The 15,181-nt window shown below is 33.4% G+C and overlaps 1 protein-coding gene across 1 annotated transcript in view; it reads right to left on the bottom strand.

The window, feature by feature from the left end:
- The window catches only part of LOC129728265 (uncharacterized), a 58,395-nt gene extending 43,604 nt beyond the window's left edge, over positions 1 to 14,791 (bottom strand). Inside the window, exons 1-3 of the mRNA XM_055686693.1 lie at positions 14,619 to 14,791; positions 14,150 to 14,494; positions 6,233 to 6,639 (exon numbers count right to left, since the gene is read on the bottom strand). Of these exons, the coding sequence (XP_055542668.1) occupies positions 6,233 to 6,639; positions 14,150 to 14,494; positions 14,619 to 14,627 (761 nt within the window). The 5' untranslated portion in view covers positions 14,628 to 14,791. The remainder of the gene's footprint in view (positions 1 to 6,232; positions 6,640 to 14,149; positions 14,495 to 14,618) is intronic.
- Positions 14,792 to 15,181: the final 390 nt, after the last annotated feature.

Raw genomic sequence — 15,181 nt, 5'->3', positions numbered from 1 at the left:
AATACCATTTTGAAATCCAAGATGGCGACTTCCGGTTTGTGAAAAACAGCCTAAAATAACCAAATACCATCCAATATGAGTATCTCTGGAACCAGAATGATGCAATGAGCTAACAATTGACCTCAAGCATCATTTTGAATTGCGAAATGGCAACTTCTAGGAAACAGTCGAAAATGACCGAATAATACTCAATATGAATATTTCCGTAATCAAGATGATGCATAGAAACCAAACATTGACCCTGGACACCATTATGAATTTAAAGACGACCACTTTTAGTTTCTGGAAAACAACCAAAATAACTAAATACCTCACAATAAGGGTATTTCCGGTGTCAGATTGATGCCAGAAAATCTGCCGAAAACGACCGAATACCACCATAAATGAATATACTCAGAAATAAGGCGATGTACAGAAGCCAAAAGTCGAGGATGCTGTCATTTCGATAAAACCAATCATTTCTAACGATTTATAATTTGACTTTGATCATATCCTATGGCCGATTCGTCGTGCATTTGCAGACTTTAAACACATCGCAAGGAATCAATGAATTTCGAACGTTCAAATAGTACGATACCACATTAAAATTTTGTTGAGGCCACATATATTGATCAAAGCAGGTATAGTTTTAAATAGTCTTTGAATTTCTTTTCTTTTCATAACTTTTGAGCCACATATAAAATTGCTATGAAATTTGTTATTTGTAAGTTTGAGAGATGAATGACACTAGTTATGTCCAAATAAGTCATGTAATCTTTGAGATAACAGACTTTCGTTGTTTTATTAACAATTTCATACATAACGGTTGTTTAAGTTCGATAATAATCAAATGAAATGGGAACATATTGGGCAGCCAAACTTTGAAACCCCGTGTTCAATCATAATTCATTAGTTAACTCTTTAATAGCCCGTTCATCTGATAATAATATTGATCAAATGGGCTGTGTAGTTTCTGAGATAATGAAGTTTCGTTATTTTCACATTTCGGTACATTACAGACGAAGTTACATTCCGATTACAGTAAAATTCAATAGGATGTTATGAGGCAGCTAGACTTAATAATTGACACTAATTTTGTGGAAATCGGGTCAGCCATCTCTGAGAAAAGTGAGTGAGTTCAAGTAGTCCTCGGAATATGTTCCTTTTCATAGCAAGATTTCACATTTTCAAACATAACAGGGAAAGTAATAATCCTATTGCAAAACAAATCAATAGGGTCTTATGGGGTAACTAGACCTTCCATTTGACACTGATTTTATGAAAATCGGTCCAGCCTTCTCTGAGAAACATGAGTGAGATTAAACAGCCTTCAGAACACGTTTCTTATTATAACTTTTGAACCACGAATCCAATCATCACAAAATTCAAAAGTTAAGGGTTTTCAAGGTAGCCCGTTCATTTGAATTCAATTTTGTTCAAATCGGTTGTGTAGTTTTTGAGATAATGATGTTTCATGATTTTTACATTTTGATATATAACCTCCAAACTAATAATCCGATTACAAAAAAATTGAATAGGGTCTCATGGGACAACAAGACCTTTCATTTGCAATTAATTTCATGAAAATCGGTCCAGCCATCTCTGAGAAAAGTGAGTGAGAATAAAATTCTGCACATACACACACACGCACACACACACACATACAGAAAATGCTCATCTCGTCGAGCTGAGTCGAGTGATATATGCCATTCGGCCCTTTGGAGCACTTTTATACTTTCGGTTTTGCAAGTGATTGCTATACCTTTCTAGGAGAAAGGCAAAAACACGTGCTCTTGGGTAGTGACGCAGACCACCGTCGACGAGCGAATGCCATTTGAAATTTTCCAACTGTGCAGGACGGCATTTTCAGCCGAAAATTATCAAAACTTGTAAAAAATCTTGAAAAATCCACAGGACATTGTTTTTCCACATTGTTTTTGGAGTCCACTTCATCAATGTTAAAAAAACAAAGCCTTTGGAACCTGAGATTTAAACCATTCTCCGTACCTATTTAGATTCCATTGACTGTGCAGTATCTACGTTGTGCTATATATTCTGATGGCTTTGTAAGAAGTGTGGAGCTTTCGTTGATCTGTTAGTGCGAGTGAAGCTTTTGCGGTGGGCCGACTTAAAAAGCACGCCTTATTGGTATGCAATAATCGTGTATTCTGGCTGAAGTGTCGTTCACATACCACGTGGCCAACTTAAGGGGTGTAGTGGGTAAGTAAATGTTCACGCTTGTTCTCAGGAAAGGGAAAGGTGTAGTGATAATGTCCAGATGGACACGAAATTTTTATCTAGTCATATTTATCTATGGAAGAACTTTTAGTTGAACTTAGAATCTGTATCTACTTTGCCATTTTCTTTCATTTAGAAGTGATCTTCAATCATTAGGGTGAATTTGAATTTTTTTGGCCTTTTCATTTCGTTAGAATAACTTTATAATTTACTTCCAAGATTATAAATTTTTTTAGTTATTGTTTTCCTGTATTTTAAATTAATTTGAAATTCCTAATTTGTTAATTTTGTTTATTTAGCGGATTTTTTTTTGCGTATTTTCAAATATTTTTTTTTTTCATTTTGATTCTCTTGTAACTAAGAAGTATTTTTCAGCCTGTTTTTACTAAATTTAGATCCACAGATGATTTTTATGCACTTTAAATTAAGTTTGATGTAAATTATTCTTGAATTTGGTATTTTAATCGCTTCTTTAACTTATTTATTACTAATTTGAGATCAATTTTTAAATGTTTTTCTGGTTCTAGAGGCGTTTCTCTGCTCATTCGAATGTTTTTTTTTCCAATTTGGAATTAATTCCAAATTTAGTTTACTCTTGTCCGCTTTTTAACGATTTCTACCACTTTTCCGGTTAGTTCTGTTCTTGGAACAGCTTTCAGCTAGATTTAATCTATTTTTGTTTTGACTTTCATTGTAGTTTAGGCAGAGTTGTGACCGTTTTGTTTTGTCTGTTCTTTCGGACACTTTTGGTCATGGTTAAACATGCATTTATATTTTTCGTAAATGTTTCAAATGGTCCAGCTGAGTTTGCGTTTTAGGAAATTTTTTTAGAGACGTGTAAAAGTTTTTAGAGGTTATTTGGAAAGAACTCATTTCGTGTTCATTTATTTTGGGTTATTTTGGTCTATAATGACGATTTTTCAGTCCATGTGGGATGGACGGCCCCTAACCTCGTCGCCATTTTCAATTTCTGTCATTTCTTGTAGCGTAGCTCCATCACACTCGAAGATAATTATATAACGAATACCACTGTGTATCATGAAGCGATACATGTTAAATATGTACAAAAACAAAAGATTAATATGAAAACAATACAGAAATATCAAACACATTAAGGGGTTATATACCTTTTGAATTTTCAAAAAATCGAAAAATTATTTATTGCATTATTTTAAAATACAACTTCTTGAGAACACCCTGTATATAACAAATGGAAACAATGGTTATATAGGTCAGGTTTGATAACGTGGTTGTTGAATGAGATAAAAAATGTCAAAAAACAGCTGAGAATGTCGAAGCATGAAGCAGGGCAAAATGTCAAAATTGTTCGAAAGTGTCCCAAAATATCGAAGTGCTCAAATATATTTGAAGGAACTTGAAAAATCTTAGAATTTATAAAAAAGTTTTCAAATATATTGGCGTTAACCATACCATGAAATCAATAATGTTAGGAAATGTACAATACAAATGTTAACAAAAAGTTAAAACAAAAACTCTGAATTAAACCAGAAGTGTCGAGAAAAGATCATAATATTATAAAAGTTGTCAAAAATATTCAAAAAGTGCAATGAGACCAAAATGCTAACGATAATAAGGAATTCTCCAAAACGTGCAAATCGTCTTGAACGATAATACAACCTATCGATAATATAACCAATCGATAATATAACCGATCGAGAAAGAACGGTTAAGTTTCAAATGTAACTGAAAGAGAATTCCACAGAGAGTGGTGTAATTATTTTTGAAATGTCAAAATGGTTAAATGTACTAAAAAGGATCAACAAAGTTATGAAAGGAAAAATCTGCGCGAAATTGTCGAAAATGTTATAAGCAGTCATTAATGTCAAAAAATTTAAACATGTTCGAAAATGCAAAAAAGTTAGAAAAGAGAGAGAAAATATCAAATATCGCCAAAAACGGAAGTTACATTAAGGAAAGAAAAAACTGCGAAACATAGTCAAAAAAATCGAAAATGATCATGAATGTCAAAAATCTCATAAATGTCAAAATAGGAACGACATACAAAAAATGTTGAAAACGGTTTAAAATATTATTACAAAACCTGATGATCTCTAATGTTTTAATATAGCTCAAGATCTAAACGAAAGACAAAGCTTCAATATTGAGCGTTTCCAGTCCCAGATAGATAATTAAAAATAAACCTTGAAAGTTGAGTTCAAAAATATCAATTTCAGCATTTCGTAGAATACTCTTTGAATATAACATCGCCAAACCAATTTTCACCGTGAACTTGACGAAGCCTAAATTATAATGATTCTAGAAGATTCAGATAGACATTTTAAATCAAGATTTCCTTCTTGCATCCCTTTTCAAGTTATTTTGATTATTTTTTTCTAATTTCAACTTAAAAAAAAATAATTAAATTCCAGTGGCACAATATGATATTAACAGAAATTTTAAATCTTCAAGCTATTGACGACTAACTTCCTAAATGCATCCGTTTTTCAAATATCTCAAAATTAAGTTAGCTCCATTGGAATATATGATCAATTATTCATTATTTGACAGCAAATTTTTTGAATTAGTAGTTCAAAGTGCAATGTTTTGAATATTGTTCAATCGGTATTCTGAACGGTGCTGGCGAGAAGTAGGTTGGAATATGGTAGTTGCTCATAACTGCATGACTTCTTCGAATTGCAATCAAAACACCAAGAGTGATGATAAATGAATGCTTGAGAAGAAGAACAAGTCACGACTCCAAATAACCATGATGCTGAAGGCGTGAAATAATGAATTGAATTACAATAATTAAGCAAAACTAATCATATAGAAAAAAAACTGGCATTCCAACCAATTTTGAATCTTCCATGACAGGATATAAACCATCATTATTACATCATTCATTGAAGATTTCGGATATTTTCTTTCTAAATACGAGTCTAACATTTTTCGGCGAATTATCCATGTAATTCAATGCTTGCTTGCCTACTAGAATCTACCGTCCCTAAATCTAAATCAGTGGTAATTTTGCAAATTAGAGGTATTTATTTACACTGAGAAGAAATCTGCTCATCAGCTGCTGCAGATTCCAGCAGTTAACATTCCACACATGAGCGGCCACTTGGCCGTTGAACTATCATTATCATAAAACAGCAGCAGAGCCGCGAAATCCACACTGCGTCGTTTTTCGTTGCTGCCATCCTCGAAGGTATCTGCGGAGATTCAAACAAACTATCGTCGAAGAAGGGGAAACAGGTTGTAGGGAAGCCGGTGTACGAAGTCGGGGGAGGGGGTGTTGCAATAGGTCACGCATTCAATCGATCCATCCTGTGCAGAAGAAGAAGAAGAAACAAAACAAATATCACATCTTCCAACACAACATCAACGCAAACGCAGGCAATACAAGCGACGAACCCCCGTAGCATGTATATCGTATGTATGCATTATATTCAGCGCAAGTTGATCGAATCTCTGATATTTCAATCACCATAAACATCATTTTTTGCGCCTCTCTTTTTAAATTTATGCAAAACGGAACTTGTCTTGTGTGAGCGAGCGGCTGCGGCGGCTAGAATCACTGACTGGAAATGCATCGCATAGGTAGCGTCAAAACTGAAAAACTGCTTCCAATACAAACAGTTACATTGTTTTCTAATCGAACTGACTAATTTGACATCGAACACACGAGATGATGAACAGACGCTCTCTCAGCGGGTTCGAAAAGTCCGGAAAGAATCGACGAAGCCAAAATCAATTAGCATATTAATAGCTTGGCAGCGCACGGCGCGATTCGATCTTTGCCTGCATGCTGCGCCTCAGTGGATGTAGGTGGGTGTGCTTTTCAGTTCGCGCAGCATGTTGAACTTGGATCCGATCGAGCGGAGTCGTGGTGCGTATCATGTTCTGATGTACTATTCACTATTGTACGTCTCTATGTCTTTTAAAAGATTTCACAATAAACATTTTTAACATTTTGCGTGTAGATTGATTGGATTTAGAATACATACCTAATCGGAATGGTAACTGTTGAAGTTTGTGCCCAATTATTGTGCACTATCCGAATCTGTTATAACCTTGATTTGATCCAAACGGTTGCTGACTGTAGGCTTGACTGAACTTCTGGGAAACTGGTTGCGTGGCGGCGATCAGTGCCAGAGATTTCTGAATTGCTTCCGGGATGGGTGGCGGGGTAGGCAGGTGTGCTCCTTCAGCGCGAAAACCATTTTCGTCTGCGATGTAGGTGACCGTGATTAGCTGCCCCTCGGGAGACGTGTACGAGTACGAGCCTTGCACGGCTTGGGCTTCCAAATCTTTCAGGCCAGGGTTCTTTAGATAGCCTTGCGCTTGCTGCTGCTGACCGTCCCCCGTTGTATACCCGAACGAGTAGGATCCATCGTAGGAAACATCGTTGTTGTACGAGGTGATGGGAACAAAGGGTCTCGCGCCCCCGGGGTAGGATTGCTGCAAGTAAGAGTTTGTTATACTAGGTTTGAAAATGAAATTTTTCAAAATAATCGGTGCAGGAAACTCCACGCTTTGCTTATTTAATAGAAAATTTTATTTTGATTTTTTTTTATTCTCGCTTATTTTCCGTCGGTCTAGGTCCGCCACTGTTGTTGTGCCAATCACCGACGCCCGGAGAGGCGACTCCACCCAGGACCCTAACCTACGACCCGTTGATTAACGGACCGGCGCCAACGGCTTCACTTTCTCATGCGATGGTAGGCGTGATCCAAGAGATTTTGTGCCTCAGAAAATCTCCTGGTGTCGGCTAAGATTGAATCTAGATTTGATTATAAAACACTGTTCAATTATCCAAACCATTCGTTGATTTGAAAGTACATATCTAAGAGATTCTTAAAAGATCCTGCAATGATTTTCAAATATTTTTTTCGAATATTAAAATATTCTATATCTATATATGTTTTGAATTAAAAAAAAAAAAACAAATCCGTTTTGTATGGTAACCTTATATCAGAGCTGATCGCCTTAAAGACCCCACGAAAGAATATGGATTTGTTTATTTTCGACGAAGATACATTCCTGCAATTTTGAGCACGATTGAGTCCCTAAATTTTTATCCGGTTTTAATGTATCAGCTGAAAGAGTGCAATTTTCTGAGCATAATGTGATTTAAAAAAAATATTTATCGTTGTCCTTTTATTTTCAAATAAAGAATAAAAAACTGCTTCAATTGATCGACTCCGAATCATTTAAAAATAATTTAGAATTATATTGGAATCATTCTAGAATCGGTTCAGAATTAACTGTTTTAGAATTATTTTTAAATCATTGTAGAATTATTTCGGAATCTCTTTGGAATCATTTCAGAATCAGTTAAGAATTGTTCTGGAATCATTTAAGAATAATTTTGGAATCATTTTTGAATCTTTTCAAAACCATTTGAGAATCTTTTTAGAATCATTTTAGAAACACAATGGAATCGTTTTAGAATCAATTTCATAAAATAGGATTACATTGGAATCTTTCTAGAATCATTTCAGAATCATTTCAGAAATATTTCTGAATAATTATGGAATCATTTCAGACTTTTTTTAGTCTTAGAATCATTTCAGGATAATTTTGAAACCGTAAGAGCTTCAGACAATGTCAATATCTCCACAACGGCGCATATTGCATTTTGTGGATAGGTGATTCTTATGTGAAATTTTCTGCTGAACACATTGGTGGTATCAAATTAAAAAATTGGGGGTGTTTTGAGATAAATGCAATTTTAGTTTTCAAACGCAAAAATATCAATGCTGGCAACACTGAACGCTAGGTTCGATTGGAAATTTAAAAACTTTTAAAAAGAGTCTCTAATGTTGTCTAAAGCTCTTACGGTCTCTGAGATATGACGTTTTCACTAAACATGGAAAATGATATTTTATCAAAATATAGAAAAATGGAAGGCTCCGCAATTGGACGGGGGTTGTCCGGTAGACCCAAAACTTTTGATTTTCAGTTTCGATCTGAAACAAGTCATTATATTCATTTTGAAGCAAATCGAACAGTGTCGTTGCATTTGCTTGATTACTTGGTATGGAATGACCCATATGTAACAACTTTGTAAAAGAAAGTTTTTCTGTCAAATATTTCTTTCCAGCTCTGGATCCAAATTTCCCTCTAAATTTGGTTTCTGGACCATCATGGATGCCAGAATGGTTCTAAATAATTTCTTAAATATTCGTGATGATTCTAAAATGATTTTAAAATTAACCTTAAATATTTCTAGTATTATTCTGAAATAATTTCAAAACGATCCTGAAATGATTCTAAGACTAAAAAAGTCTGAAATGATTCCATAATTATTCTAAAATATTTCTGAAATGCTTCTGTAATGATTCCAACATAATCCTATTTTATGAAATTGATTCTAAAACGATTCCATTGTGTTTCTAAAATGATTCTAAAATGATTCTCAAATGGTTTTGAAAAGATTCAAAAATAATTCTTAAATGATTCTAGAGCAATTCTTAACTGATTCTGAAATGATTCCAAAAAGATTCCGAACTAATTCTATAATGATTTAAGAATGATTCTTAAATAAATCTAAACTGATTCTTGAATGATTCCAATATAATTCTAAATTATTTAAAAATGATTTGAAATCTTTTTTTATTGCTTTATTAAGGTGGCTTTCAGCCACAGGCTGGTTCGCCACCAGGTTTGGAATCGATTCTATTATGTTTTTAAATGATTCTGGAATAATTCCAAAATGACTCTGAAATGATTCTTGAATTATTCTCAAATGTCTCTAAAATGATTCAGAAATTATTCTATGATGATTCTAAGATGATTCCAAAATAATTCTAAATTTATTCTTAAATGATTCTAAAAGGGTTCTGAAATGATTCTGGATTTTTTCTCAATTAATTCTATTCTATTTTAATGAGTCTAAAATAATTCTAAATTGACTCCAAAATTATTATAAAATAATTCTAAAATGATTCTGAAATGATTCTTAAATAATTTTCTAAAGTGATTCAAAACTAAGTGGAGAATGATTACAAAATAATTCTAAAATGATTTTAAAATGATTCTGAAAACATTCTAAAATGATTCCAGAATGATTCCAATACAATCCTTTTTTTAGATTTATTTTGAAACGGTTCGATAAGGTTTTTAAATGATTCTAAAGTATTTCTCAAATCTTTCTGAAACGATTCTAAAATGATTCCGAAATGATTCTCAAATAATTTCAAAATGGTTCTAAAACAATTCTAGAATGATTCGGGAAAAGTTCTAAAATAACTTTAAAATGATCCTTATATATTTCTAAAATGATTCTAAGATGATTCTTCAATAATTCCAAAATGATTTTAATATGATTCTGAGATGATTCTCAAATTATTCCTTAATGTTTCTAGTATCACACTGAAATGATTCTATGATGAGGCTAATTCTAAAATGATTCCAAAATGATTCTGAAACAATCCCCAAATAATTCTAGAAAAACTTCCAAATGTTTCTAAACTGACTGCAAAATAATTAAAAAAATGATTCTACAATGATACTAAAATGAATCTCAAATAATTCTAAAATGTTTATAAAAAGATTCTATTAGAATTAGATTGATTTCAAAACGATTTTATTATTTTTCTATAAAGGTTCTAAAATATTTCTTAAATGATTCTGAAAAGATTTTAAAATGATTCCAATATGTTTCAAAAATAATCCTAAAATGATTCTGTAAAGATTTCAAAATAATTCTAAAATTCAAATTATAAAGTGATTCTGGAATGGTTTCCAAATAATTTTAAAGTGATTCCGAAATAATTTTATAATGATTTTAGAATGATTCTTAATTAAATCTTTACTGATTCTTGAACAATTTTAAACTGATTTCAGAATGATTCCAATATAATTCTTATTTATTTTAAAATTATTCTAAATCGATTCTATTATATTTCTAAAATGATTCTGAAATAATTCCAAACTGATTATAAATTATTCTACAATGATTCTAAAATGATTTTAAAGAGATACTAGTAAGTTTCAAAAACGATTCTGAAATGATTCTAAAATTATTATAAAATGTCTTTAAAGTGAAATTATTCTAAAATGATTCCAAAATTAATTCAAAATGATTTCTATATAATTCCTTAAATGATTCGAATTTTAGAATAATTCCTAAATAATTCTTAAATGTTTCTAAAATGATTCCAAAATGGTTTCAAAATTGTTCTAAAATGCAGAAAACAACATCAACCATGTTCCTTTTAAAACTGTTCATTACAGGTAAAATCTATTAACGTATCAATATGTTTTGAAACCCCCATTTGTTACCTTTCTGAAACGATCAAAAACAATGAACAGGTTAAAAAATGACCGAGTTAAAAAAAATGTGATCTTAGTTCCAAAAACGGGGTTTCGACCATAACTTTAAATTTTAGGGATATTTGAAAAACCTAAAGTATTGGTGCAAGTAATACTCGACTTGAACTACAATTTTCATAAAATCACATCAGTTGTTCTTGTTTTTTTCATTTGTTGCACCGTGAAATAATTGTGAGATAGATGCAAAAAAATCTGCTCTACTTAAAAATTATAGTAAAACCCAACCAAATATCAATCGATTTTCTCAAAACCACTTTTATTTGATTGGCTATTGAATATACTTTCAAAGTGCTAGTGTTTTGATAGTATAAAGTGTAAGTAAATAAGTGGAAAGTTTCAAGTTAAGTTGAAAAATTGTGTGAAAAAATGTTAACAATTAGATTTAAACACAAATAGTTCAACATGTTTTGGTACCATTGGTACATATCTATATATATTTTGAAAGCTCTATTTTTCCTTTTTACATAACTGCTACAATATTGAAAATCGACTGAGAAATGACTTAGTTAAAAAAATGGAACCCGTTGAGGTCCAAAAAACGATATTTTGACCAAAACTTCAAATTTTAGGGGTGTTTGAAAAATTTCTAAAACAATATCGCACGCTTAGCCTTGGGGCTAATAGCGGTCTCGATCAACTAGATTAGTTGAGAGAATTCGTTATCGATATTGTTTTTTTGGCACATTTTGCATGTGTAGGATAAGTACAACGATACACCGTGCCCCAGTGCTGAGTCGAAAAAATTTCCAGCTCGAAAAGATCCTCGACTTGATCGGGAATCGAACCTGATATCACAACCGTGTGGGAGAGCTTGCCGACCGACATCGTTAACCACAGAGCCACGGGGACCACATTTGAAAAATTTCTAATATGAGCGAATGTTACACTCAACAAGACCTACAACCTACACTAGGTCACTTGAGAAGTTCTAAATCGCTGTAGCACAGTGTTTTAACTTTTAACCATTCCTGTGAGCTTTGTCAAAACACGTCAAGTTATCTCAAAAGCAAAGGCTTGGTGTTACATTCCGATTCGGAACTGGACCTTGTGTTTATTATACACAGACTTCGTAGTCAACTGTTTTGTGTACAGGACAATTGCGGGACTAGCGCTACGATCCTATTGACACTTAACGGCCTTCTCTCCCGAGCCGAGACTCGAACCTACGACGCCTGGCTTGTAAGGCCAGCATCGTACCTCGAGACCAACTGGAAGATTATACAACTTATGTCAACGTGTCGCATATTAATTACTCTCAGGGCTCGTCACTTCAACGTTGTGTTTGCGAGAATACTCAGTTAAGTCTCTAAAAAATAATGGTGGCTAGGGGCTCCAAAACTCACAGGAATGGTTCAAAAGCTATGATCTCTTCTTTTTTCCAGTTTGAGCTTTACGGCCACATCTGTGTTGAGTTAAACATAATGTCGGAACGACGAAGCAGGCGAGCAATTACTAATTACTACGCGACACTTTGACGCATTTTTCCAGTGGCCAGAGGCAACAAATTTTCATAGGAATGGTTGAAAAGCAATAATCCTTCAAGGACAACTATTTTGAGCTTTGGAGCAGTATTTTTTCAAAACGTATAACATTTGAACCGTTCAACCGACGTTGAATCATTTGGCATCAAATTGAAGTTATTTAATTGGTATGGCTCTTTCAAGAAAAGCTATCGAACGGCACTTTGAATGACGATAGCTATACGAAAATTATTATGCAAACTGTTTTTGTTGTTTAAATGGTTAAGGGCCAAAAAGATCCTATCGTTTAATATTATTTTTGATTCTTTGAAAAATTTTACATATAATTTTGAATTTTTGCGGAGGATATATTTTGGTTAGAAGATGGAATTTATTTCTATCTTTATAATTCATCATAACTACCATGCGTCTACTTCGAGGAAAGTTGCTGCAATGCAGTATACCAAGCTTTTTCTTTGAATTTTCAATTTCCAATAGCTTGCAACTTTTGAACCTTTTAAACGATTTCAAACCTTTCGGCATCAAAGTGAAGGTGATTAATAAGTCTTTCAAGAAAAAACATCGAGTGGCACTTTAAATTACAATATCTATACGAAAACTATCATACAAACCATTTCTTGCTGTTTTGGAGGGTTTAAGACCCGGAAGATCCCATCACTTGACTGTTTTTGGATTCCTTGAGAAATATAATGTAAACATTGAAATTTTTAAGGAGGTATATATTTTTATTTTGAGATAGATTTAATTTATATCTTTAATGTTCATCATAACCACCATGCGTCTCCATTGAAAAAAGCTACTGCAATGCAGTATCGCTATGCAAAACGAATTTTGTCGTTTCGGGTGGTTCAAGGTCCAGGAATTGATTGAGGAATTGCAACACAGTAACATTTCCCAATGGAGACGCGTGATGGTTATGACGGACATTGAAAACTAAAAAAAATTCTATCTCCAAAACGAAAATACAGATATCTCTAGTTTGATATTTCGTATAAAATTTCCTGTGGAATCCAAACAAAAAGCAAAAGATAGAGTCTCATTGGTCTCAAACCCCTTCAAAATGGCTTAAATCAATTCGTATAACAATTTCCGCACAGTTATTGTTATTTGAATTATAGTTTGTCAGTTTTACTTAAAAAGCTTATTATTGATGAAAGATTCGAAATCGGTTAGACGCCACAAAAGTCACAAATTTTTGAAAATGTAAAAGATTTTGAAAAACGTCGTTTTTTTGGGTAACTTTATGTCAAGCTGAAGGCCATATAAAAAATTACAAGTCTCAATTTTTTTATACAACTATAGCAATAGTATGTATGATCAGAGCAAACAAAATTAGAACCTTTTTTTTACATGGAACTGCTATGTAACTATAATAAAATGATTGGTGTCATATTTTTAAAATAAAGTGAAACTAGTTCAACATTAATTTCGAAATACTTTTGAATCTGTACGAAAATAATTTGAAAATTATTGATTTCTTTTTAAATTTAAATTCATTTTAAATTATGTCAGAATTTAGTTTTAATTGTTTTGTGAGAATCTTGCGGTTCTAACATGAATCATTTCATGGTCACTTTTATAATGTTAAGATTTATTTTTGGCGATTATTTAAAAAAAATTAAAGTTAGTTATTAGAGTTAGTGCGGAATGTTCATTGTTTTATTTGAAAAAAAAAAAATGAAAGTAGCTTTGGAACCGTACAAGAAATTTCCAAGCATCTTGTAAATATCATTTGTTAAATTCACACGCTTAGAATTCCATATGAAAACAAGACATTCATTTTTGTCAAAAAATGACCGTTAGAGAAGTTTTGAAGTCAGTTTTTGGAACGATTACAAAATCAGATTATTTTGCAATCAGTTAATTTTAAAACCATTTTGAACATTAAATTATCTAAGAATGATTTTGTAGTAATTTTAAATTTACTTCAGCATTGCTTTTGATTATTTTCATAAAACAGGCTCCGTAATCGTGATAACAAAGCTTGCATGAAAGCTTAATCATTCCTAGAATGATTAAACAAATTCAATTTTTGGATGTATCAAAAAAAAAAAAAAATTGGATAGCCGTTACTAGACTACTTCAGATATACTTGAATTCTTAAGTGAAATCATTTGATGGTTCCCTGAATAACAGCCACAAAAACTCACCTGCAACCGCTGGCTGAACTGCATCTGGGGTTGATGTTGATGCAGTGACACCGGGGGAGGAGGCGCTCTCAAGCTTTGCGACTGCCGAAATTGTTGAGCGATTCTTTGTTGCTGCTGCTGCTGTTGCTGATTATGCTGATGGTGCTGTTGCTGTGAATTGAATTGTTGCTGCTGCTGGTGATGTTGTTGGTGTTGATGGTGTTGCTGCTGCTGCTGTTGGTGCTGCTGCAGCGGTTGCACCTGCAGGTTCTGATTGAAAGGCACATTTTGGTTGAAACTTCTGGCACCGAATTGGTTCTGTGGCTTTGCGGCTGTACATGCGAGGAGCACCGATAATGCTATAAACTATTCAGTAATACGCGTCATTTTTTAAGCGAAAAATTGGAAAAAAAAACTATTTTAGTTAAAATTCGAATTAGATCCTACACATTTTTCTTCGAAATCGTCGATTTTCCGTTAACATAATTACCGAAATCATATTCACTAGATTAGCACACGACTGTTTTCCGATTGGGGGCACCTTTACTCATGAAATGTTGACCCTTTTCTACAACCCCGCGGGCAATTCGGTTTCAGCAATTCTGCTGAAGTGACTTATCACTGTGCTGCACCATTTGAACGCCGCAAACCGACTATCAACGGTTCTCCCGTCGGCACTTTTATTTATACCTCATATATACCAAACGGCAGTGCGGTGGCGAAAACTGGTGTAACATCAGTCCCAAGTGCGGTTCACTAATCACAATAACCTTAAAAAAGGGGCGCCTTCCCCCTGCATGAATATCATTACGACGAATCTTTTTATTGCGGTTGAGATCAATAAATCTGCAAATGATGCTGCTTCTGCAGCTCTCCAACACGCTCGCGGGTGGGCAATCATTCGGAGTTCACCAGTTCCAAGAACGCCAAAAACATGCACCATCGTGTCGAGCCTTTTCTCGTGCCTTCCCATCGCAATCACCTGGTTAACATGCCGAAAAAGATGCTAACATCAGTAGGTACCACGGACTCTTCGGGGGTAACATTCATTCA

The sequence above is a fragment of the Wyeomyia smithii genome, chromosome 3, assembly GCF_029784165.1.
Source record: "Wyeomyia smithii strain HCP4-BCI-WySm-NY-G18 chromosome 3, ASM2978416v1, whole genome shotgun sequence".
In the NCBI taxonomy this organism is placed as follows: domain Eukaryota; kingdom Metazoa; phylum Arthropoda; class Insecta; order Diptera; family Culicidae; genus Wyeomyia; species Wyeomyia smithii.
The sequence above is the reverse complement of the archived record's forward strand: the minus strand, read 5'-3'. Positions and strand labels throughout refer to the sequence as shown.